The sequence below is a fragment of the Columba livia genome, chromosome 6, assembly GCF_036013475.1.
Source record: "Columba livia isolate bColLiv1 breed racing homer chromosome 6, bColLiv1.pat.W.v2, whole genome shotgun sequence".
NCBI lineage: Eukaryota > Metazoa > Chordata > Aves > Columbiformes > Columbidae > Columba > Columba livia.
In genome coordinates, this window is record NC_088607.1 from 28,205,149 (window position 1) to 28,230,176 (window position 25,028).

General features: G+C 38.5%; 1 protein-coding gene across 1 annotated transcript; it reads right to left on the reverse strand.

Moving 5' to 3' along the window:
• Nucleotides 1-1,731: 1,731 nt before the first annotated feature.
• Nucleotides 1,732-24,075, reverse strand: BMS1 (BMS1 ribosome biogenesis factor). The gene is made up of 23 exons (XM_065067688.1): nt 23,939-24,075; nt 23,372-23,607; nt 22,784-22,974; nt 22,321-22,400; nt 20,572-20,760; nt 19,923-20,065; nt 18,487-18,608; nt 17,619-17,815; nt 16,751-16,887; nt 15,363-16,186; nt 14,450-14,551; nt 13,133-13,290; nt 12,514-12,595; nt 11,445-11,521; nt 10,232-10,414; nt 8,439-8,627; nt 7,650-7,830; nt 7,052-7,110; nt 5,935-6,057; nt 4,739-4,886; nt 3,660-3,835; nt 2,918-3,079; nt 1,732-2,238 (listed from the first exon to the last, which is right to left on the reverse strand). Exons 2-23 carry the CDS (start codon nt 23,545-23,547, stop codon nt 2,002-2,004), a joined length of 3,936 nt encoding a protein of 1,311 aa, XP_064923760.1. The 5' UTR covers nt 23,548-23,607; nt 23,939-24,075; the 3' UTR covers nt 1,732-2,001.
• Between the last annotated feature and the right edge of the window lie 953 nt (nt 24,076-25,028).

The window sequence follows — 25,028 nt, forward strand, 5'->3', positions numbered from 1 at the left end:
TTCAGACTAACACCACAATGATTTCAACCTGTGTGCTGTGCAGGACAGTCCCCTCGAGGTGGAGCAGATTTAGCATAATCCAGAACAAGTATAGTCTTCATAATCTGCACAGGTGGAGCATTTTCATGCTCGGTTGGCTCTCTGAGTGGTTCTCTCCACAACAAAAACAAGACTGAAGTCACCATTTGCCCATTTTTGGTTTTGGCAGCACTACTATGAACGAACTGTATCAAAATTATTTATCATTACATATAAATAGCAGATGGGAAACCTTAAGTCAAGTGTTGCAGTGGTAATGTCTAAGGAGCTCAAAAAAAACCAAACCAACAACTTGTCACACATGAATGCATGGAAGATGCAAAAACCAGCACACAAAATGAAAGTTTACTCACAACAGCATAAAACCGGGATTAATAGGAAACGTTTCCTTGATGGTTTAGATTAGACCCAGCCTAGCGCAGTATGACGGAAGAGGAAACAACTCCGCAGAATAAAGTCATGGTGGAACATCTTGCCCCACTCTGTGGGGCAAAAAAATCCAACAGATTTGTTGTAATTCTCTGAAGACAGAGGTTGTCTATTCAGCAGAGAATCTTCAATTATTTAAGCATAAATCACGTTTTCATATTCACGTGACCTCAGCTGAATCTCATGGGGGAAAAAGTTACTGACAAATTAATTTGAGCCAGGCTTCAGCCCAATATCATACAGGCAGACAGATGCATTAGAATTTCAATACCAGTACACAGAACATTATGAGATTAATTAACAAAATCCTGAAATACTAAACATTCACAAAACAGTCCACAGACCCATTCAGCAGAGAGCTTTTGTTTGAGGCAGCCTGATCCCACATGGGATCTCCCATCTGAGATAGCAAATATTGCTACAGTGTAATAATAATGAATTTTGGCTTGAGGATAGAGAGTGAACTCATTCAGGAAGGAGACTAAGAAATTACTGATGTTATCTGACCCACTGCCTGTTCAAAGATGAAGTATTAAAAAACACGTATATCACAGTAACTATTTGATGCCATATACGGCATAACAAATATAAATTCCTCTGCTCTTCCAACAGAATGATTGTTCAAAGTCTCTTGCGATGCCAAGAAAAATTTCAACTCTCAGTTAATTTAACAGGACTGAAAGAAATCTACTACCTCTTCCTCTCCATTCATACTAAGAAATTCTAGCACCATATCATCTAGCCGAGCTGGTTGGACATAAGAAGGTGTTCTCAAAGGAAGCAAATTACCCTGTCTGTGCTTACCCCACAGAAAATCAACAAGTAGTTAACACACATTTGGGAAGGTCTGATACTGCTTGCCCAGAAACCTGCAGTCATTGAGGGATCTCCTGACAGTCTCAGTGTGCTAAAACTGGTCAAGTAACAGAAGATCTGGATGGAACACTGTTTTGAAGATCTGCTTAATATCTAGTGAGAAGTGGAAAAAAAATGAGATGCTTTCGTGCAGGACCAGATGATCTAAGTACAGGAGTGAGCTGCGCCGGTGGCACCTGCTAGCACATCCAAGCTAAAGAATCCAAAACTCCTGCCCAGTAACAGCTGATCTTTATGCCTTCTAATGGAAGACTTGCCAAGGGCAAAATTTAGGCAATGACTCTGAGTACTACCAACACAGAAGCACATTCAGAGATATCCAGAGGAGTTTTGTCTCCCACAGAAGTCCACTGAATGCTAAGACAAAACACAAACAATATTCTGTAATTGACATTAAAATAGTTTATTGGATAGATAGAATGTGCAGTATGGATAGAAATATACTAAAATACAAAGTCCTCTGGAATATCATGTAGAAAAACCACAATCCATACTTCCACATCTTATTTTTATATACATTGCCAAATGTACTCAAGAGCTTGAATAAGGACATATTTGCATTTTTTCCCCAGTGTAGTCCAAGGCCTTTTTGTTTCTTCAACACAAAATTGCACAGCTACCCTATTTCCTCACTTGGCCTAAAATCTGATTAAATTTTTACATATTCTTCTCTCCCTTGCTAGATCCTTTCAAGCTTGACTTCTGCATCTTTTTCTCCCTTTGTCCCAGGATGCGATAGATTTTTTTCTTAGCCTCCTTTTGCCTCTTGAATTTCTGTTCATCCTCCTTCTGCTTAACTTTGAGATACTCTTTAAGCTGTTCCCGATGTTTTACTTTGGCTTTCTTTATCTTGTAATTATTCACTGTACTCAAAGCACTGAGCAGGGCTGATATCTAAAACAGAAAATAGAGAATCAATAGACAAAGAGTTCAGTTTTGGTGATCAAGTAACAGTTTAACCTCAGAGAGCCATATAATGAATCAGAAATTCAGGTTAAGTTCCTAATTATTTCTGCACCTTCTAAAATGGTTTAATCATTTCAGTTATTGGGAAGTTACTCAAAGGTTGATTTTTTGTGAACTCTGATTTTTTGTTAGATGCTATTTAGAAAGCTATGCCTGATTGCTACTATAGACACTTAAGTTTGGATTTTCTTGGCTTTGCAAGCACCCTATAATTCTCAACTTTTGAAGCAGAGTATTCGCTTCAGGTCCTATCTTTGTGAATAATATATGGCAATGACAACTCAAATAAAAGACTGCAGCTGCCAATTTAGGTCACCCATAATGTGAGAGCACTATATCCAACAGAAATGTAGCATGCTCTGACAAGGACAAAAGCCCTACTTATGCTTCAGGTGACTTACTAGTTTAAGAAGTAGACAAAATCCACTCAGAGCCAGTTCCACATGCCAAACAGAAACAAAAGAAATTGCAGGTCATTATATTTCACTAGAGGCACGTATGCCTTTAGCACTAGCAGTAGCTTCAAGTGCTAAAACAATAGTTAGAAAAGGTCTAAGCAACACATTTACCCTTCGGGAGTCCTTGTTTCAGAATAAGTGATAATTACCTTCTTTTCATGAGGCTCCCTGATAACAGCTGGTCTCCACTGGTCTTTTGGAGTCTTGCCTTTCTTCTCCAGATTCTTAGGCTTGTTCTTAAAAGGCAGTGCCTTCTGCAGTGCTTTAGGAATGTGGAGCTTATTGAAATGCCTTTTCTCCCTCACAATAGGCTAAAAGAATGGATACAGAATGTATATAAGCTTTTGTTTTGTTTTCCACCTTTCAGGAAAAAAAAAAAAAACAAACAAAAACCCCACCAGAAACAAAGAAAAACACACACACACACACCCCCAAACAAACCACCACCACCACACCCCACACACAAAAAAAAACCAACCCCAAAACACAAAACAAAACAACACAACAACAAAACACCAAAACAAACAAACAAAAAAACACACCTCCACCAAACACTCAAAAAAAGTGTTCCCTGACATCCTTGCACCAAATTGTGAATGGAATGTTTACCGCTATTTTACCATGACCAGAGTCTCAGTAAGCTTTTGGAGAAGACTTCACCCCTACAAATTGCTTTATAAACTCTCAATGACCCACAACCACCTGTTTTCCACTGCTTTATTCCCTGTCTCATGCCAGGAAAGACTGTGCCTTGTGGACAGAAATACGAAGTCACACATGTGTATGTATGAACATGTATTGAGCTACTCTCGGTCTGCACAGGTCTGAGGCAGAGTGCAAATCTGGCAGTGATCACTGATTAAAAAAAAAAAAAAGACTTATCAAATATACCTTATAGAGAGAATCTTGGTTTTGTTTCAGTTTGATGCCTCGTTCATGCCTCAGCTGGCCTGTTGTCTTCATTCCACTCCAACTATCTTTCTCACCTGCTGGCTTCAGCAAGGATGTCACAGGATTATAAAACGTTGGGATAGAAACAGGATACCAAGTCCTCACGAAGACAATATCTAAAAGAAAACAAAACGTTACTTAGCTGTATAACAATGCGGTTCATCACATGCACACTTTAAACAAAGATTGCCTGGATAGAACAGATAACACCTAGACCACATGATAGCACTGTTTGGTATATATACCACATCTCTTCAACATCAGGCAAAAGCAAAGTAACTATTTGTACACTTGGATTCTGCATCTCCCCATAAAGTCATAACCAGTACATATTCCCAAAAAGCAGCCAGCTGAATACCACACTATTCATTATTCATGTACAATTGAAGAACTAGCAACAGAGTTCATAGACATATCTGTGCTTCTACTATTACTAACAAAAAATTATTTGCTTTTCATATGCCTGTTTTTATAAAAGGACTAACTTGCCTTTATTTTGCACTATGCATAATTTTGATAGGTTTAGGAAAACAGAGGTCATATAAACCCAAATAAGTATAAACTCATGTTCTCAACAACACAGTTGACACTAAGCAAACACAGGAGATCACTTACGCATATCCCCTGTATAATTTCCCCAAAAGGTTAGGGAAAAAAAGTTAACTAGAGTTACAATGCCTGTCTGGATTTCTCAGAAAAAAATGCCCTTCTAAGACTTGTACCACTAAATACAATTCATCTTCACATTCAAGGAGAAAAGTGAAGACACTTTAAAACACTCAGAGAAACAGTCCTCCAAGACAAACCTTTCCATCTGCATACTATGACTTCTGTGTATAAGTGAAAGAAACTCAACATAAAATCTACTTTTAAAATTTCCTTCTGCATCTCACCAGATATTCCGTTCTCTTTGTATTCACATCTCAATTATCAGATCCCAGAGATTCTGAGACGTGGCTTTTCAATCTGTGAAGCAGGATGAAAGTTGTGTGATAACTTCCATGGAAAGTGCAACTTACCACTCATCAGCAACTTGTCTTCAAATGTTGCCCTGAAAGCACCCACTGGAGTTCGAAGGGCCTTTTTGATCTGTCCTCGGATACCACTCACAGTACGAATCGCTGCACCTTCAAATTTAGCCACTTCCAACTGAGAGTTAAACATTCCCTGCAAGTGTGAATTACCACCATCATTCAAGGTGCTAAGTCTCTCTCTGTGACCTACATAGGCCACAAAACCATAAGTAATTCCCACAAGCATATCTTCTAAAGAAACAGGAAGAACATAACATTGTGTTTATCCTAAGAGTGTTGATAATACCAAAAACCTACTGAGCTGACTTTGAGGTAAGCTACTGAAAATAATCTGCTTAAAGTCATATAGCACAGGCAAGGCTTCTCAACATTAAACATATACATTGAGAATTCTACACAGAACATACTGAAGATGATCTGTCCAGTTGTCTTTTAAAATAATTTGCTGGAACGCAGCCTATCTTAAAAGCAAGTAAGCTGCCTTAATTTGCTGGCTGTGAGACTCTAATACAATATATCTCTCCAAGTGTTGTGGTTCTTTCATAAATCACAAGGAAGACAGACAAAATTCCGTGTATGCTTAGTGCAAACACTCGAGTGCTTCACTGTTGGGATTGGTGCTTAATTACTTCTTGTCCCAAGTACAGAAGAAGCTAAGGTCAATGAAAATTCACTTCTGCAGCACTTCTTGCCCCAAACCCTTTTGTAACTGTAATTGTGAAGTTCTACACACTACCAGAAGTCATCTTTGATCCCAGAGCTGAAACTGAGTGGGATGAAACTGCCTGAATGACACCAGGGACAGGTTCTCATTCTCTAGAGGTATCTGCCACCGTGGGAAGAGAATCAGTGGGTTTGAGGAAGGAAGGGGAAAAAAATAAAACAAAACAAAAACAAAAACAAACAAACAAACAAAAACACACCAAACCCACCCCTCCCGAATGTGAGCCAGGAGACTGTTCCAGAATTTTTGTCAGGTTAACAATAATTCATATTTGTTGGATAATGATCAGTATCTGTAGCTGACGCAGTGAAGAGAACTCAAAAAAACCCAAGCAGCTACCAAGATCCAGAACACTATGCAATAATAACAGGGAACTTCTGCAGATGGACAGATGGAAGTCCCAGGCTGCATTCCTTCCTAACATGGGTACCTGTGGCTCTACAGTATACATACCTACCTTAATAAAACAAGTGTTCTTAAAAATTTTGAATGGAAAACCAGTTAGCTTTAATTTCTTCACAATAGTTATGGATTTATCTAAATCAAGCACAACTCCTGTCGCAGCAATCCGGAAATCAGGCTGAAACACAGAAATAAAAGACACTGCTTAATGTATGTTTACCAAATAGTGAAGAAAACATTTCACTGATAAAATTTCACTGCTTTTTAGAGTCTGAGTTCAGAATTTATAACCTTTACAGGAATACAGCAGCATGACAAATGCGAATGGACTTCATACAAACTAGTTGAGGAGCTGCTGACATAACATCCCTCCCATTCACTAATGAGATTTTCAGAACTGCCATTCTAATTACCTTGGAAGCAATCTAAGAGTCCTTCTTATCTACCTTACTGTGTTCTCATTACAAAACAGAATCTTATTCAGACAGAAAGTCTCAAGGGAGAAGTGCTTTTTGCACTGCTGTAAATCACTATATTGTACCAGGGACACATGATGAAAATAGCCTTTTAATACATGTAACACGATGACTGTGCAATAGGACTTAAACAAGGCATTTTTAGGAAGGAGGTAATAGTCACCACTCTGATTGCTGTTCTACTCATTACAATGCCATGCAAAGCTTCTGTTATACATTGTTAGTAAACACAGATTTACCTATGGGTAACACATATGTGACAAAGATCATATTGGATAAATACTGCTTTAACACTATGTAAATTAACTCAGATACCCATAAACATTCTAACAAGATGGAGAGAAACCACACTGAGGGCAAACCTTTTCAACAGGAACATCAGTGTCTCATCCTGTGAAAATTTTAAAAGTTATATAAATACCTAGTACCTGAAAATCATGCAGGTATAAATCCTTCCATAGAAAATAATAAAGCAATATTTGTCATTTTCAGTGTCGCAGATGAAAATTGTTAAAAAATAAGCACCTCCACCCAGTTTCCTATCACAATACACGTTCCAAAAGCTTGTGTCCACCTGCTTTCTCGGCTCCTACAATATCATCGCTTTACCATATGTAAAACTTCTTCCCCAAATCTACCTATTTTACCAAAGACCCATGGAAAGCAATAATCAACATCTTGTCATAACAAACCTACCGTTGTGCCACTGACAGACTGAACTGCCAAAAATCCTGTCCCCTGAGGAGTGATGGGCCCTACAAGAAAATTAAACTTGAAAATTTATGAAAAGCTTTACTATACAACATCCAGCCTCTCTTTAAAGTCAGAAAAAGCTTATAAATACATGCCAAATATTATCACTAAATAAAACCAAAGAAAAGGTAAATAGAGCATTCAACCCATTGCTCACATATACAGCCCCAGGAAAGTGAAAGGAATGGTTAACAAGAAGTTACTCATGTACAGAAGCATCTGCAGGGCTGGTCCCATAGTGTGTACAAGTGTCTCTCTAATGTAGCCAACAAATAGGGTTCCTCTTTGATACAACACAGCCTAGCAGAATGCTGAGAATTTGATTAAAAACCAAATAATTAAAAATCATTACTCAAAAATAATAGGCAACTGCCTGTTTTCCCTTAATATTTGGTGTTATTTTATGTTCCACAGGGAAGACAGCTTTTTAAAGACTTCTCATTCCAAAAGATACTGGCTGTGTTTCCTGATACATCCTCCAAAGCCTGACAATTCCATAATGCTTAAGTGATACCGGATAGTAACTCCAGAATGCCCTCACCCCAAAAAGTGGCTCCACAATGCATATGTTGTGGCGTGTACTTCAGAAGCCTGTGACGTCCATTGTGATCTTCAATGTAGAACATGGGGATAGTCTGAAATCGCCTCCACCCTAATGAGAGGATTAAAGGATCACGTGTCTTAAGTATCTTCTTATACCATCGGTGCTTCTTCAGGCGCAACTAATTAGAAGAGAAGATGAACAATGCTATTACAGGGTAATAATATTAATTCTGAAATTCAAGCCTTAATTTTCAGGAATGATTGAAAGCAACTTCTATCTGAAAGATTTTTTTATTCAGTACACTTGATATCTTTGAACATTCTCATTAACACTAGGTTGACTGGAAAGCTAAAAGCTAATCAGTATTTCACTCACTTTGAAGTCATGTTTGTATGCATCTGAGCTAGTATTACATTAAATATGCATATATGTGCTAGTAACTTTTCTATAGGCACTTGTCCACAGACCATGAACCTCAGAGCACAAATTATGTTTGATGTTTGCAATTTAGCAATCATATTATCAGACTTTAGTCCTGAGACTTCTCTGCAGATGAACATTAAACAATAACTTCTTCCAGTTATCCAGTCAAGCCTGTAAAAATCCATTGTCTGCTACTGTAGTGTTAATTGTGTCAAAAGCAAATCCCCTATTCCAGAAACAAAGATGCAGGTCTCTCTCTGTGTTTACTGTATCTTTAATAAACAAAAAATTAATACTAACTCAAGTCACTCTGAAATACACCCATACTGACATACGAGTGCACTCACAGCTTTGGCTACATACCTGTACGTATCCAACATTTCCTTCACTGTTGCCTAAACCACCCAGGATAATGGGATAATGAGGGTCAAAATTCAGGACAAATTCACATGGGACATTCTCAATCTCTATTCGAACATACATCCCAGGCCGGAAGCCCTCATATTGCACTCTAGTCTCATCATCTTGGTCTTCAAATTCTGCTCGATTAAGCTATGTGCAAAGAGAAAGACACCACATGTTTTACAAAATTCAAGTATTAACAACTTGTTCATGAGCTGCCAGTTCTATTTAAAACATGCTAACATTTATATAAATCTTTCAGGAATGATCTAATACGTTTTGTGACTTTTATTCAGAGCAAGATCTCTGCCACCACGAATTCCTTCCAATTTGAAATCCCAAGTGGGCCTGTTAGTCTACTTGAAAGACAGTACCCAAGAGAAGCAAATGACTGAGTGACTTCTGATATACCTTTCATAATGGTGACTTTGGATTTTAAAGATACAACTGTCAAAAATACATTTTTGATTTAGAAGCTCAAGTACCTTTTATAGTTAACATCCTGAGCTTTAAGGTGTCACTTTATGAGGAGGCTGGGCTCCTATCTGCTCAGCAGCTTAAAAATAATTCTGTGCATCCTCACACTGTATATCGTCAAAAGGGTCTTTTAAAGCTCTACTGTTCCATATTAATGCAGATATTGTGTAAATATTTAATAATATATCCTGGTGAATAACAGAAGCCTCACATTCCTATTCTAGCTCCTGATGTTCAGCTACCTATAAGATGCCACGCTTAAGCAAACTAATCATTAATTTCATTTCTCAAGGTACTGAGATATGGAACAGATCTTGTGGTCCAAGTCCAAGGATCCCCAGTTTGAGATCCTTGCACTTCCATCCTGCAGGAATATTGCTGACATGTTTTCTGTAACAGACCTCAAGTGAAACAGTTGTAAATCACCTTGTACACTTTTACAGGAATGTCCTTCCTTATGCTTTAAGTGCTCTTGGTAAGTACATCAGCATACCAGAGCTCATATGATCACTTATGACAGAAGCTAATGTAAAAAGGTAATGATTAATTTAATGACTATTTAGGGCAAGATTTTGTCAGAAAAGAAGACAGTGAAGTTATTAGCAATGTAAGGCAATGTTCTCCCAAGTCAGCCAAATAAAGAAGCTACCTTTAAGCTTACAAGATTTTATCTAAAAACCAAGGCCTGGATCCAAATCAACACCTCCAATTCTGAATACAGGTATCCTGAAAACTCCTACCACATCTACCAAACAATGGCCATCACTTATTTTCTCCTCAAATCAACAGTTTGATAAAATAACTGCCACGCAGAACTTACTTATCGGTTAATAACATTGCTTTTTGCAATTGCAGTAAAAATAATACCAGTAAAATTTTTGACAAAAGTTAGTATGAGAAAGATTTTTTCCTTCCTATACGTACAAAGATGCTTTTTTTTTTTTACTGCTCCTTCATCCCCACTCTTCCCAGAGGGGAAACTTCTCTCTGTCAAAAACTTTTAAGTAGATAAAGTTAACACATAATGACTTATGCAGTGATTTAGAATATGGTTAACCACTTAAGTCAACTTAAGCTTTCACTTGCTTGGTTTGTTTGCTTTCCATCTAATGGAATAAAAAAGTTAAACCATAAAAAAATGGCAAGCACGTGCTTCTTTGTGTGTACTTTTTCAAGCAGCTCCTGAATGTCATGTTTATCTCTAGGAAAAAACCTTTGGGTAAACTCTGTTTTTGAAGATGTATAGTAAGATAAATTGCCAGGTTAACAGTTTGTACCTGTGCTTGTCTATGCATTTCTTCTTTAAGATTATCAAAGTATGTGGCGTCTCCTTCATCATATTCTGCATCAAACATTTCTTTCAGTTTCCGTTTCTTGTCCATGCGCTCCTTTTTCTTTTCTTCCTCCTCTGGATCTGGTTTGGATGTTTTTTCATCTTCTTCCTCTTCTTCACTTCCAGACTAATCAACAGGCAAATACATAAAATGCTTCATTGAAAATAAACTATTCTGATTAACAGTTTAATATGTATTGTTAATTTGTTATAATGCAAATTATTGAACACATTAAAAATATTTCATTTTTTTGACAGAAATTAGTTAAGATATTCATACAAGAACATGTAACTTCAGTAATGACTAAAACATTTAATGATCTAATCATATCCCTCTCCACAGAGAAAATTTCTTAACATTTATTTTAATGTCTGGGAACAGACCATAGAATTGACCTGTTATTCTATAACTAAAATAAGCACACATAATAAAAGCGGAAAAGTAATTGTTGATAACACTGAGTAATACTGCATGAGTAATACTACTGGAAGGCAGCATGCTAGAGGCCAGAGAGGAGAAAGTTTGTTCACAGATCATTTGAAAGCCACCAAAATGACACCATTACCCTCAATTTTATAATGAAATGCAAAGCCTCCATGTTGCTCAGTCCAAACAAATGTTGATTTTTCAATCTGCATTGTCACAGACAACTACAGCTGTTCCTGGAAGATATCCAAGTCACAGGATAAAATTGCTCCCACCAGCATAAGAGGCAAAAGGAGGAAACACTGTCAGTTTCCACAATTTGTTGTGTTTAAACTGAGCTCTGTAATATTCTGTATCAGATGAAGTGACATAGTACAAACAGTTATGATCACATTTGGTTTTAAAACACTGCTCTCATACCTCCAGAACCTCCAGTTCTTGTTTAAGCCTGACACCTACTGTTACATAAGTGAAGGTGACTTTTCCTACATAATTAACTTTAAATAATTCAGTTTGACACTAAAAACGTGCCATTCTAGATACATGTAGATTCCAAGGACCGTAATATACTTAACTTTTCTCCCTTGTTCCCATTGATTTCTTTCCTATCGATTCATGAAAACTACCTTTATTACATAGGATGCCTATCACTTGATCAGAAACTCATATAAATGTTGCTAAAGAACACACATATAAATGTTGCTAAAGAACACACAAATACAGGCCAGACCTCATCTCCTTCAGCAGCGGGCTTTCCTTTGTGCACAACACCCGTTTCAAGATCTTCAAAATCTCCATACAGCTCTTCTGCAACAATAAGCACCCAAGATATCTGACAGTTAACAATTTTGTTATATTGCAGTTCACCATTCTGTTGTGTTGTTCCACACAATTTCTCATATTTTCAGTACTGTGTATCTCTCAGTACTGCTTTGTAGATTAGTTTCAGCCCAAATATTTCTTCTTCCCAACAACAGTTTTCTAAGTTTGTTCTGCCTTCTCTATAGTTCCAGCTGAAAATTCGCAGCTGAACTCCAGTGGTTCCTCCTTTTTCCTTTCAACGACTTGATGATTTCAAAAATTTAAATAAAGTTTAGATCATTCCACATGACCACACAGCACATTAGTTAGAACTCTAATGACACAAGAAACCAGCAAAGCAATCGAGCTCCTATCTTTAATTAAAAAAAATAAAGTTAATTAAAAAATTACATATAGCAGACAATTTTTAAGCTAAAAACAAAAGCTTACGGAAGCCTGTGAAACCCCAAATCATTTTGCATATAACATACAGCCATATTATTAACATTTTCTAAATATTTCCTACTTCAAACAAATACAAATACCACCTCCAAAACATCTGAACAAAACATCTCACTTTTCAGCCCAATGTCAAAGACAAAAGTCTTATGTAAATGTTTGTCTTCCCATTAAAAAATATTTTCTGCTTGTTTTTACCAAGACTATCCAACAGAAGAAACCATACATAGAGTGAATAGCTAAACTGGAATATATAACTCAAAGTTGGCACATCTAAGTGTTCACTAAGCACTCCATTTCCTAATTTAAAATATACACTCTATTTTTCAGAAAGTAAATTTCCAGATGCCCTTCTTGCCTACTGTTTGTACAGAGATTTACAGTGATGTTTAATTATGTTAGTATCTGTATGATACTTTAGGCAATATTTTGAAAAAATTTGCAAGTGTATGACTAATGCAAAACATTCATAACTACAAAGCCATACTTTTCTTTAAAATTCTGTGTGCATTAATAATTTTTACAAGTCTTACACATACCATCTTCCTGCAGTAACTTTGCTGCATCTTTGTCATCCTCCCACTTTCCAGTAACAAAGCAGTCCCGAATACTGCTCATAACCTGCAAAATAAGTGTTATCGCCTTGTACAGTTACAGCTTATCATCAACAGAAACATTCTCCAATATGTTCGCCACTCCTCCATCACCTTCCCACCTCAGAGACAATTTGATATTCTCATGCACAGTTCCACATTAGGACATGAATTACCAAAACTACACAACATCTCAGCAAAAGCAGGAATGTGAAACCAACTCAACTCTTGCCCAGAGGTCTTTACTCTAACAAGGTCTCTACCCTGCATCACATTTTCACTCGTGATTCCCCTGCTTTTTACTTTTCGGTAAACAAATAGCGAACTATGATCCAGCAAATAGTTAAGAGAGCCATGCATTATATTGGTGTATTCCAACTTTCCATTCCAGACCTTGGAATCTGTCAGCTGGTGAATACTTCTAACGACAGCAAGCAGCAGATGTGACGCTCTGGCCATAGCTCCCATAGGTCTGCGGCAATGACAACTCAGCAGCACTTTACGAGACACAGCCAGGACATAACCAGTCTGGGACATGCAGAAACAATTATCCAATTATTATTACCTCTTCTAAATCCCAATCCTGTGGCTTTTCTATCAGAAATTTGGAGCAGTCAAGAGCATTAGCCTTCTGTTTGGATGCTTTGTCTGGACGGCTGACACGAAACAAACCTCCAACTTCATCACCTGCATCCTCACTCTCCTGGTCCTCATCCTCAACAGCTAAATGAAACATACAAGCTGTGATTATTTCCCCCACAGTACCTGGATTACATTCACTAACAACTTCCCTTCTGTCTTATGTTTCACAACCCCTGCAGTAGTTCGAGGAAAAAAAAGCATTCAAACTTAAAATAGTTTTAAATATAGACAACTGATTAAAACGGTTCACTGATCCAGTGTAAAATTAATACCCTCACACAAGAACAAAATAAGGTTAGCAGCAACCAGGAAGATACTATACACTGTGATCACAGTGAACTGCAGTTGTACAGCTGTTCCACACACAAACAAGTAATTCATTTCACAGATTCCACATAGTTCAAATTTCTTCGAACAATCTGAAATCTGGTTCTACATGCATAACTGGAATAATCTGAAAAAATATTTCCCAATACATAAATACAGGATGTTCATTCAATATCATAAGCAGAAACAACACGAAAACAAACTGTGAATAGAAACATTAACCTAGTCTGTAAATCAAGAACACTCCAGAATCTGCCAGCAAGTCTTCCTGCACCTGCATTGTGGAAGGTTTACAAAGATGAATTCTCATTGTATTCTATAGAAGTTCTGCACAATGAGGTTTGTGCACTCAGAAAACTGCTTGAAAATTTGCAAATTAAACAAGACAAGTTATATACATAACAATTTTCTCTTCCCTTTGAGAAGGCTAGCTTTTTTCTTTGACAAATGCCCCTATTACAGACATGACAATACTAAGTCATGTCTAAGAGAATATTCCCCTCTCAGTCACTGTGAGACAGAAGCTCCTGAAAACAGCCAACAAACAACATCCCTCTGTGAAACAAGTCAATTCCTATTATACAATGGATTTGCGTAACAACTACCAGATACTTATGTAAATGATCAAACTTAAATATTTGTGGGGAGATAGTCATACCAGAAAACTTGAGTAAAAATCAAGCAGTTCTGAAAATGAGCTCAAAATGCTTTTTATTGGAAAAGTAAAAACTTACTTTATTCAATTAGTGAAAAAGAGTATCAGCAATTTAAAAAGTCATGAGTATCAGCAATTTAAAAACCTCTGAAGCCTCCCATCAAAAGGCAATGCTCAAAGATTCAGACTTGCAAACTTGGCAACAGCTGAAAAGCTACCTTCTATTAAGACAGCACAATTTTCCAGCCAGATTCGTACCTGTTCCGTATACGAGTTTACGAAGATTGGGGGTTGAACGTTGCTGCCTTAGAAAGGCCTCAGCTGCCTTCTGTGTAAGGTCCTCCTTCCACTTGAGTGCACCTGAAAAGAGAAAAAAAAATGCATTCTACCTCCAAAAAAGGACAATAATTAGGAGGAGACAAATAATTTAAATAAGGACATGACCACAACAGGCTTAAGAAATGTAGACACAACCCACAGTTTCTTTTTTTCCATACTCCGTATATACACAGAAACACGAATTGTGGCTAACAAATTATATCACTGTTGGTTTGGTTTTTTTCTGATTAATCCTACTTTAGGTCAAAATTTTAAGAGATTATAAGCAATAGTAACAGATTTGGTTATTTTATGATACATGTCTTCTTCATAGACTCACAGACTGTTTGAGGTTGGAAGGCACTTCTGGAGGTCACCTTGTCCAGCCTCACTGCTCAAGCAGGATCACCTGGAGCAGATGGTTTTCGAGTATCTCCAATGATGGAGATTACACAACTTCCCTGGGGCAACTTGTTCCAGTGCTCAGTCAATAGTTAATACATTTTAGTAATACTCCCCAAAGAATGTTGTTTTCTTATTAAATTTGATAAGAGCATCGTAACATGTTCTACACACATAGCCACAAAGACTAAAGTGCAAGAGAAAAGTACGCAGAATCAATGAAGTTTATAAAATAAACAACCCGCATTTTAGAGGAAGGAAACCCAAGACCTGCATACTACGTTGCAAATCAAAGGCTTAAGAGCAGATAATCCCAGGTTTTCAAACTTGAACTTTGCGACTTAACAAATACATATATTAGAGGGGCAACATTATATAATATTTATAATATCCATTAACAATGAACCCAATTAAAAATGGACAGCAAAAACTTATAACATTTACAGTCTACCTGTTGTGTCAGCAGAAAAATCTATTTTTTCTTCATACTCCTCTTCCTCTCTCAGTAGATTCTCCACATCATCATCCTCAGCTTCTACAGATTTAAGTTTAGTCGGCTTAATACGACCAGATTTCTTTGCTTCAGTGTCCCGAATCCCCTTCCTATTTGACTCTTCAACTTCTGATTCATCATGTGATCCTTCTTCATCATCACCCTCATCAAGGGAAGAGTTTTCAACCTCAGATTCCGATGCCTCTTCTGCTGTGCAGTTTCCTGAATCTGTAGTGAGCGCTGCTTTTCTTTTCAGACTGTGATCTGAGATTTGTGATCTCATTTCTGTACCTTCACTATTTATTTCATGCTGCTTAGATTCAGCTACTTTTTCACTTGCAGACTCAAATTCACTATCTGAACTCCCATTTTCATAAGTACTTTGCTCATCCTCCTCTTCCTCCTCCTCATCTTCCTCCATCTCATTATCTTCAGGGGCACTTGTTCCTTCTTCTCCCTCAGAACTCATTTCAAGATCATCATCACTGTCTGCAAATGCTGGCAGTTCACTAACAGCTGCTTCTTTAGCCACCTCTGTTTTCAGACGCTTGGTTCTCCTGAGAGCCATCTCTTCCCCTAATAGCTCTCTGTCACTTTCTTCCTCAGCATCCTCATCATCACCATCACTTCCATCCTCAGACATTGCTGCTGCTTCTTCTTGGTCATCTTCTTCATCACTTACTGCATCATCGTTTTCTTTCTCCTCTTCTTCAAATAACGCCTTCCGACGTACTCTCCCAGTCTTCAAATCGATCTGTCTCTCTTCTTTTGGCATCACAAACCTGTTTCCCCAAAGATCACAGTCAGAGTAAAATGGCAAAGTGCAAGGAAATTTTAATGAAACAATGAAGCTTCATGTTAACATTTAAAAATGTTTCAAAATTTTGTTTTAATAAAAACAGAGTATGGTTATGGAGAACATTAAAAGGCAATGGAGTTAAGTACAGAACACCTCTTAACTCAAGAATACATCCCATGTTATACCCATAAATAATTCTAATAAATTTCTTCATTTTCCATGGAATGCAAATAGGGTATACAATGAATTTTACCGAAGATTATGACCACCATTCTCCAAAACTCTGAAGAAAAATAGAAATTTGCTGGTTAGGCCTATATCCGCAAGGAACTCCTGGAAGGCAGAACTGTATTGCTTGCTAAACTTTTCTAATATCAATTATTTCTGTCTCAAAATGCACATGTGGCATATGAGTAGTCTCAGAAGAAGAAGAATTAGGCACTAAGCCATCCTACTAACCGTGCTCTGTTGAGAATTTTAGCTAAATAAAGAGCCTGAAATTAAAGATACATTCATGCTTGAACACTGCTCAGCATTCAAAACTTACTCTTGTCCTACATCTTCTGAACCTAAGGGTCTGGAGTCCATGAAGAGAGAGACCTTGCTTGACGCCATCTTGACATCAATGGCTGAATGTGTGGAGATGAGGCTCTGAACCAGTTCGTGATTTGGTCTCACTTCCTCCTGGAAAGTCAAGATGGTTTACTTTTCAATTAAAGTGAATAAACAAATTTCAAATGAAGAGGTAACAGAGTCATTGATCTGCCTAAAACAGCAGAAATACGCATAGGCAAGAAAAAAATGCCAAAGCATTCAAAAAAACCTCACTTTCTCAGAATAGCAAGGTTTCCCTTTCCCTCTTGACATTTCAAGAATGCATACAACATTAACCCCAGAAAAATTACAGGGGGCCTCCTTCATGGTATGCAAGCACTACAATAAACATCAGCAAGCACACATAATCACAGACCCAAACGTATTTAACATTTGGCACAATACAGGGGAAAACAGCTGAATTTGACCTGTTTGTATGCAAATGTTTTCCACCTCTCCCCTCCCTTTAAACAGTCAAATGCTCTAAGTGTTCTCCCACAATCACCCTGCCCTGCAAATAAGAGTGATAATATCCCAGTACCAGAAGACTTCATAAATCTAAAGTCAACACTCGGAAAGTTTAAGAAACTAACTTTAGGTACTTACCAACTACTCCTTCAAGTATTTTACACAATATTTTACAGAGATAATAAAAATATCCCTCATCTGAAATCACTTAGAGGAGGAAAAAGAAATTACCCACTATGGATATAATGAGATTGGTTATCTTAAAGAAGCTTATTTTTAAACATTTGTTTTGGCTCTAAGGATAAAACCTACAGTTTGGAAGAGAATTCAGATCACCAACAGCATCCCCTCACCTCTTCTTTTTCATGAGCGTGGCTTCCACCAAGGTCAATATAAACAGCATCTTTATCATACACAATGCCCCCAACTCCTGAAAGAGGAGCATACACCAGTTTCTCTTTCTCATTTAAAGAACGCTTCTTCTGCTGCTCAGGTAGAGCACAGGGGTCTGGTAGGAAACTCACATCACTCACAGTAAAGTCTCCTACACCTGGGATGACAGACAAGCAAAACAACAAGGTTTTCACAAAGTTTTGCTCCTGGAATTTGTACAATTCACCATGAAAAAATTAGAGCAGCCACACCACACAAAAAAAACATTGTAGCATTCAGTGATTCATCAACAGCAAGCTCTGTAGCCAACATCCAATTCTTCTGCCTTACTCTGAACTTTTGGGAGTCAAACATGAGTTCACCTGAATACTGCAAAGCTTTGGGTTTCCTTGCCTGTTTTTAAATGAGAAAACTAGTGACTCACTTCTCTAAGTAGGTCTGTAAATTTATTATTGAAGTATTTCTCAATTTAAGCTTTTAAGTCATTCACTTAAAATGTTACATTTATTCAATGAATATGAGAAATTTTACAAAAGCCAAATTTATTTTTCACTATTAGGGTTGGAGTGTTTTGCACTTCAAGCACCTTTTAAGATCTTCAGATACGGACAATACTGTGTGTAATGCTGCAACAAAACTGCAACAGAACTATTTACAAGGATTTTTTACAACATGTACTATCAAAAAAAATTCCTAAAAGCATAACATGTATTTAAGAAGGTAAAAAATCAGTTTAAAGATATAAATCATTCCACAATAAAAACAGCAACAGCTATGTTGTTATTCATAGATCAGTACAAACCCGGTTTTAAAAATCTGTTAAATTACCTGGCATATGAATTTGACTTTTGTTTTTCAGGTGTGCTCCTCTCAAGTATCCATAAAGTGATATCTTCCTGTCACATTTGGGATTGATTCGAACATCTTCTGGGTTTGTCAACTCTTCCATTCTACCCAACATTAAGGAAAAAAAAAGCGTTAGAATATCCAGCAGTCCTAACAGTAACTTTTGAAAAAACGTAACATAGGAAAAGATAACTGCAGCATCAGTGCTGCGACTGCGTGCCCTGCAGACTCTAATAATCAAAAGAGAATGATCATAAGAAAAGAATTCACCGAAAAAAGTATCTTTGAAAAATATTTTAAATTGTATTTTAAAACGTGCATAATCATGTTCAACAATATATTTCCAGAAGACTTCTTGACATTTCACTGAACATCTACTGCTTTCTTAGCACATCTTAATTATTGTTTATATACTTTCCACACACAAATCCTCTTCAAATCAATTTCGGCATTAGATGGATAACAGAATAACCACCCTAAAACAGCTGAAAGACGCATTCCCTGCAGCCACACAATACCGTTTTTTCCTAATAATGGCAGGGAGCAGCACAAAAACTACCACAGGAAAGGGAAACTTCGGCTGTTTTAAGGCAGATGAGGGAGAAACTCCCTCAAGAGCTCCTTTCTACACTGCACATGGGAGGAAACACAGACACACAGCCAAGGAGGGGATGGGACACACATTCTGGCTGCAGATCAGCTTCAAACTGGCCCAACAACCAACACTTAGAACAACTTAAAAAATGTTACTGAATGACTACAGAGTATTTTTTTTTCTCATTTTTCCTCACTTTGCTTTGTGTATTTTGCAGGACTTTGCAAGATGCTTACCTACTTCTCTGACAGTTTTTTCTAAAGAATTAAAGCTTTGAAAGAGACTTGTTCTAAGCACCTTGGATTCCTGTGGGAGTTTAGTCATAACTGCAAGGATTCTGGCAATAAAATATGAAAGGTGAGGTAATTTCTCAGATAGGCGCAGCCACCATCAAGATTCCTTCCACGTTCCAAAGAGACTGTGAAGTAAATGCTATACATGGAGACGGAGCAGAAGGGATGTTCCAGGAAACTCAGAGGACTAATTTGCCAGCTGTTGATAAATTGCTGGAATGCTATTCCTTTTCCACAGAAATTCAATATAAAAGCAATTCTGCTTGTTGATGATTAACTCTTTTTTCAGTGTTTCAAAAGTGTTTACTATATACCAAAGGCCTATCTACATGATCTGATAGAAGTGAAAACTGAATGGCGAAAGTTATTGGCACAAACCTGAAGCATATGCTTTCATTTCCCCAAAGCCATCCAGGTAACTCCACATATCCATTCACACACAGAACTGACTGGCTCTAATATTATGGTTCTTTTTAAACAGCAATGCACTATCTACACTAAGATGGATGAACAGAGAGAAAAGCACACACCTGTCTGCGAGAACATACGGATGAGACGTCTGCCAAGTAAGAGGTCGGAATTTCATAACTGAGATAAAACGCCCCAAATTGTGAACTTCCTGCTTTTGGTATTCCCCGTGAACCATCCCAGACAGATAAAACAGCTTAGCACCCTAAACACATTAAAGAGGCATAAGAACATTAAACATCAATTTATTACCTACAAAGCTAAAAACGTAATGCAATTGTAATTTGTAAATCGTAACCAGAAATTACAGGTTAAAACTGGTTGCAAAAGAACAAACTAACTAGTTTACTTCAACATGAAGGTTGACCCTTACATCTTCAGAGGAAAACATCCCACATACAGAAAACTTCATACAAAGGTTCATTTGTCTCTCAGACTTAAAAGCAGATCCTCCTTGCACAGTACCTGAATAACAGATCTTTTTAGTAGCATCACATGTTTAGTAGCTAGTCACACTGGGGAAGAGAATAATTAAACGAGTATTTTAGCAAATAGAAGACAGATTACGTAATCTGATACAACATCAGCACTGTCCATTTGTAGTATTATTTAAAAGATGTAAGAACATAACAAGTATTTAAGTATTGCCCCCCTTTTAATTTAGCTTCCATAATGCAAAATGTATGGAAAAATTAATGTTGAATGTCATACCGGATACACTTCAGTCCAGAATCTGTGCTTTAATTTCTTTTTAGTCTTCTTTAATTGCTTGTTGTTCTTGAATGTATCCAGGTGGGTGAGAACTCCCATAATTTTGGGAAAGCCATGCACCTGACAAATGTTCAGGAATTCAAATGTTTCCATCTCAAATCCAAAGCTGGCATCAATAAGCATCAGAACCTGAAAACACAGCATCAGCATTTCACTATAACAATACCACAGTGCCCACATCAGGTAATTTCAAAGACCACACCTTTAAAGTCATAAGCCGCTTGGGAACCAAAATCTTGTGAAAAGTTTTGTTCTTTATTTTCACATAACCTGAAAATCAACTTTGGCTTTTTAATTGAAGCATTGATTAAAGTATGGATCTTAGATGTTTTAGAAGTTAGTGAGGCTTAAGAAATCAAATCTCTGCTTCCAGTCAATCAAATCTCCTTTATATAGGTTTGATTTGCTCGTTGTCTCCAAGAAACCTACAGAAGAATAAGACTCTTCTATGAAAGCAACAACATACAGGATCATGTTAAGGTCTGCACAAGTGTTCACTTGGTGAATTAAAATATGCAGCACTGAGTATCTTCCGATATTTGCAGGAATGTCTGAGAAAATTAATAAAAACTGTATATCTCTGTCTTGGATGCACTAATGCCTCTAAGGCCAAATCTTTCAGCTAAATGAGACAAACTTACTTCACACATTGCAATTACTGTTATGCATCGCTAAAACACACTGACAATGAAAACCAGCACCCAACAGTCACATGAAAATTGAAGTCAAGACATCTTAGGGCCTCAGCAATCAAGAATTTAAAACACATGGGAACTGATGACAGAGATCTGCAAGTAATTATGTAATCTCAGCCTCCTAACAACAGAAACCAATAGATTATCAGCATCACCACGTGCATGAAAATCTCAAACATCCATCATATCTACTACCAGAAAATTTTTGTAATTTTTTAATATATCTCCCTTCCTCGAGCACAAAACATACAACAGTATATACGTATTAGTGCATGCATTTAGATAGTTAACATTTAGATAAGGATCCCAAACCCTAAGCAGCTGTGAATAATATATCCCAAATCTACACATAATGTAAAATTCTAAAGACACAAGTGGATCATGCAGTGGGACCCCAAGATCCGTTGACATCGAGAACTGAACCAAAAGCTACAAGTAAATTACAATGGTGACCACACTACTGAAATCAGTCATATTGCTACACTGCAATCTTCAAAGCTGGAAATATCAGAGTAGTGAACTAATAAACTAGTAATCTAATAGATGTTTCTATTAGTAAACTAATAGATGCTTCTACCTTATATATTAGTTGAAAACTTCCTGACTAAAAATCATTTTCAGATTTTACGTGGTTTGACCAAATCCCTTAATGAAAAGTCATGTTATCACCTTGGCTTGCGATAAGATCTTAATTAAAAGTTTACCAGTTGCATTAGCAATGAAGTTCAGTTGCATTTCCATCCTTCCACAGCCTCCCCACCGCCACCACCACACACACACACTTTATTTCTCCCCACATCCAGGACAAGGAAAGTCCTAGGATTTGTTCCAGAATATTAGGTTTATTGTCAAGCTTAGTCCCTTTCTCTCTGAAATGAAAGACAGTTTTGCCTTCGATAGTAGTGAATAGAGAAATCGGACACTGGTGCAGTCCACGCAAAAGGAGTATTTTCAATATAATTATAGTAGAAATCACACGCCATTGTTAACTTACCAAATCAGCAACTTTAGCCAGGTCAATCATAGTGTTAATGTCACATCCACATTCAATAATAGTTAGCCTGCGTTTTTTACCTGAAAAAAGTATTCAAAAAATGAAACAGAGGGACCAAACTTTTCTTTTCAGGTCACACTCCTGAAGTTCCTAGAATTTGAGTCCCAGATACTTTTTATCTAACACACAGAAACCAGAACCCAGCGGAAAAGGAAAACTTAGGGCAAGTTTGAGGGATGGAAGAAACTCTGGGAAGAAGAAGGAAGAAAAAAAAAAAAAAAGGACAAGTCCTTCAAAAGCCCAAATCTCAATATTCTTTTACTAAGCATGCCTGATAACGCATCCAAATGATTTCTTAAAAATGGCCGAAAATCACAATAGCAGGCACACATCCTAGCTCTAAAATCCAGACAAACAAGGAATGCAAATTAAGCATTTCCACTTCTCATATATTTGTTCTCACCTGAAACAATTGTAACAGGACCCCGGATTTCAACCAGTTTCTGCCTTGTGAAGTTCTTAATGAGACATTTTATTAACGTGCTCTTCCCAACCTTGGGAGGGCCAACTACAACCACCACCACAGGAGGTGGCTCCAAAGGAGTACGGTCAACCACGGGAATGTGATGTTTTTTAGTCTTCAAATCCTGAGTTCTGAGAAGAAATTTGTAATAAATAAAGAACTTTAAAAAGAGTAACATTCATTCTTTGAAAATCTTCAGTATTTGCAAGAGGCTGGACACAAAGGTTCACAAAGAACCCAAATACTACTTTGTATGTGGAACTCTCTAAGGATACTGTCTAAGGAGCTATATACATTTTTTCCCGTTAAGACTAAGACAGCTGTAACACGTGACAGAGATGCAGAAAGCATCACACTGCTGACATATACATAAACTGCAACATGATGGGGTGAATGATGAAACCCATATGAGCACACCAGTGAAAACTACGCTATGTATATTTCTACACAGAGCTAAGAAGAAACCCCAGCCAACACCTGCCCATCCAGCCAACCCTGCACGTTCTATAACCAATTCCTACGTCTTACCTATGGAAAGTCCTGGCCATCCGCACCGCAGACTGGACTGTAAAGGCTTTGGGGTTTCTCTTCCGAGCATTCTCCTCATCTCCTATTCCCAAGTCATTGAGATAACGCTTCCTTTTTTTCTCTGCCTTTGGCCCACTATGCTTTGCACGATGCTTCTTCTTCTCTTTTTCCTCCATCTTATTCTAACAACTGTTTACAATCGATATGATGTGGGTAGCTCGTGTGACACTGCACAGCTGACAGGGGAAGAACACGCAGTTAGCACAAACAGGACACGCACAGCAGCATCGCGTAAACATCGCTTAAACACCTAAAATAGCATCTAATTCCTGTCCTGTCTGGCCGCGCACGAAAAGCACCGCAGCCGCCTGTGTAAAGCGGCGCCCCAGGCTGAGCCGCTCCGGGCCGAAGGGCTCGGCCCAGGCCGGGCTCCGTGCCCGGCAAGACGCGGGTCTCGGGCCGGCCGGTGCAGGGGGCTGCCGGGCACACCGCGGACCGGCCCCGCTCCCCCAGAGGCAGCGCTGAGGGTTCCCCACCAGGCCGCTCCCTCGGGCCGCCGCCACCCACCTGTCCCGCCGCGCCGCAGACTCCGCGTGGAGCCGCACCGGCCGGCCCGCAATGGCGGCCCCCCGGAAACAGCGGCTGCGCCTGCAGTTCCGGGGGAAGCGGCTGCGGCGGAGCCCCATTGCCGGCGCACACGGCGGCGGCCCGGGCAGTGCGGTCAGTCACCGCAGCGCCCACCAGTGGCTGTCCCGGTACGAACCAGCTGCCGTGGCCACAGAAATCAATGAGAAAAAGATCATTAAAAACAAAACCAAAACAAACAAAAACCCCACAAAACAAACAAAACAACAACAAACACAAAAAAAGCAAACACAAACATGGAATGTCATAGAACCGTTTGAGTTGGAAGGGACCTTGAAGATCATCTAGTTCCACCCCCTGCCATGAGCAGGGACACCTTCCACCAGACCAGGTTGCTCAAAGCCCCATCCAGCCTTGAACACTGCCAGGGATGGGGCATCCACAGCTCCTCTGGCAGCCTGTGCCAGGGCCTCACCACCCCCATGGGGAAGAATTTATTTCTTATATCTAATCTAAATCTACCCTCTTTCAATTTAAAGCCATTACCTCTTGTTCTATCACTACATGCCCTTGTAAAAAGTCCCTCTCCAGCTTTCTTGTTGGTGCCCTATAGGTACCAGCAGGCTGCTATAAGGTCTCCCAGGAGCCTCCTCCAGGCTGGACAACCCCAACTGTCTCAGCCCATCTTCACAGGACAGTTGCTCCAGCCCCCTAATCATCTTCATGGCACTTGTCTGGACTTGCTCCAACAGATCCATGTCCTTATGTTGGGGGCTCCAGAGCTGGACACAGCACTGCAGGTAGGGTCTCACTAGAGTAGAGGGGAAAATCTCCTCCCTAGACCTGCTGGCCATACTTGTTTTGATACAGCCGAGAACACGGTTGGCTTTCTGGGCTGTGAGCACACATTGCTGGTTCACATTGAGATTCTCACCCAGCAACATCCCAAACTCTTTCTCCTCAGTGCTATTCTTTGTCCATTCTCCATCCAGACTGTATTTGCACTTGGGATTGCCCTGACCCATGTGCGGGATCTTGCACTTGGCATTGTTGAATTTCATGATCCTTACCA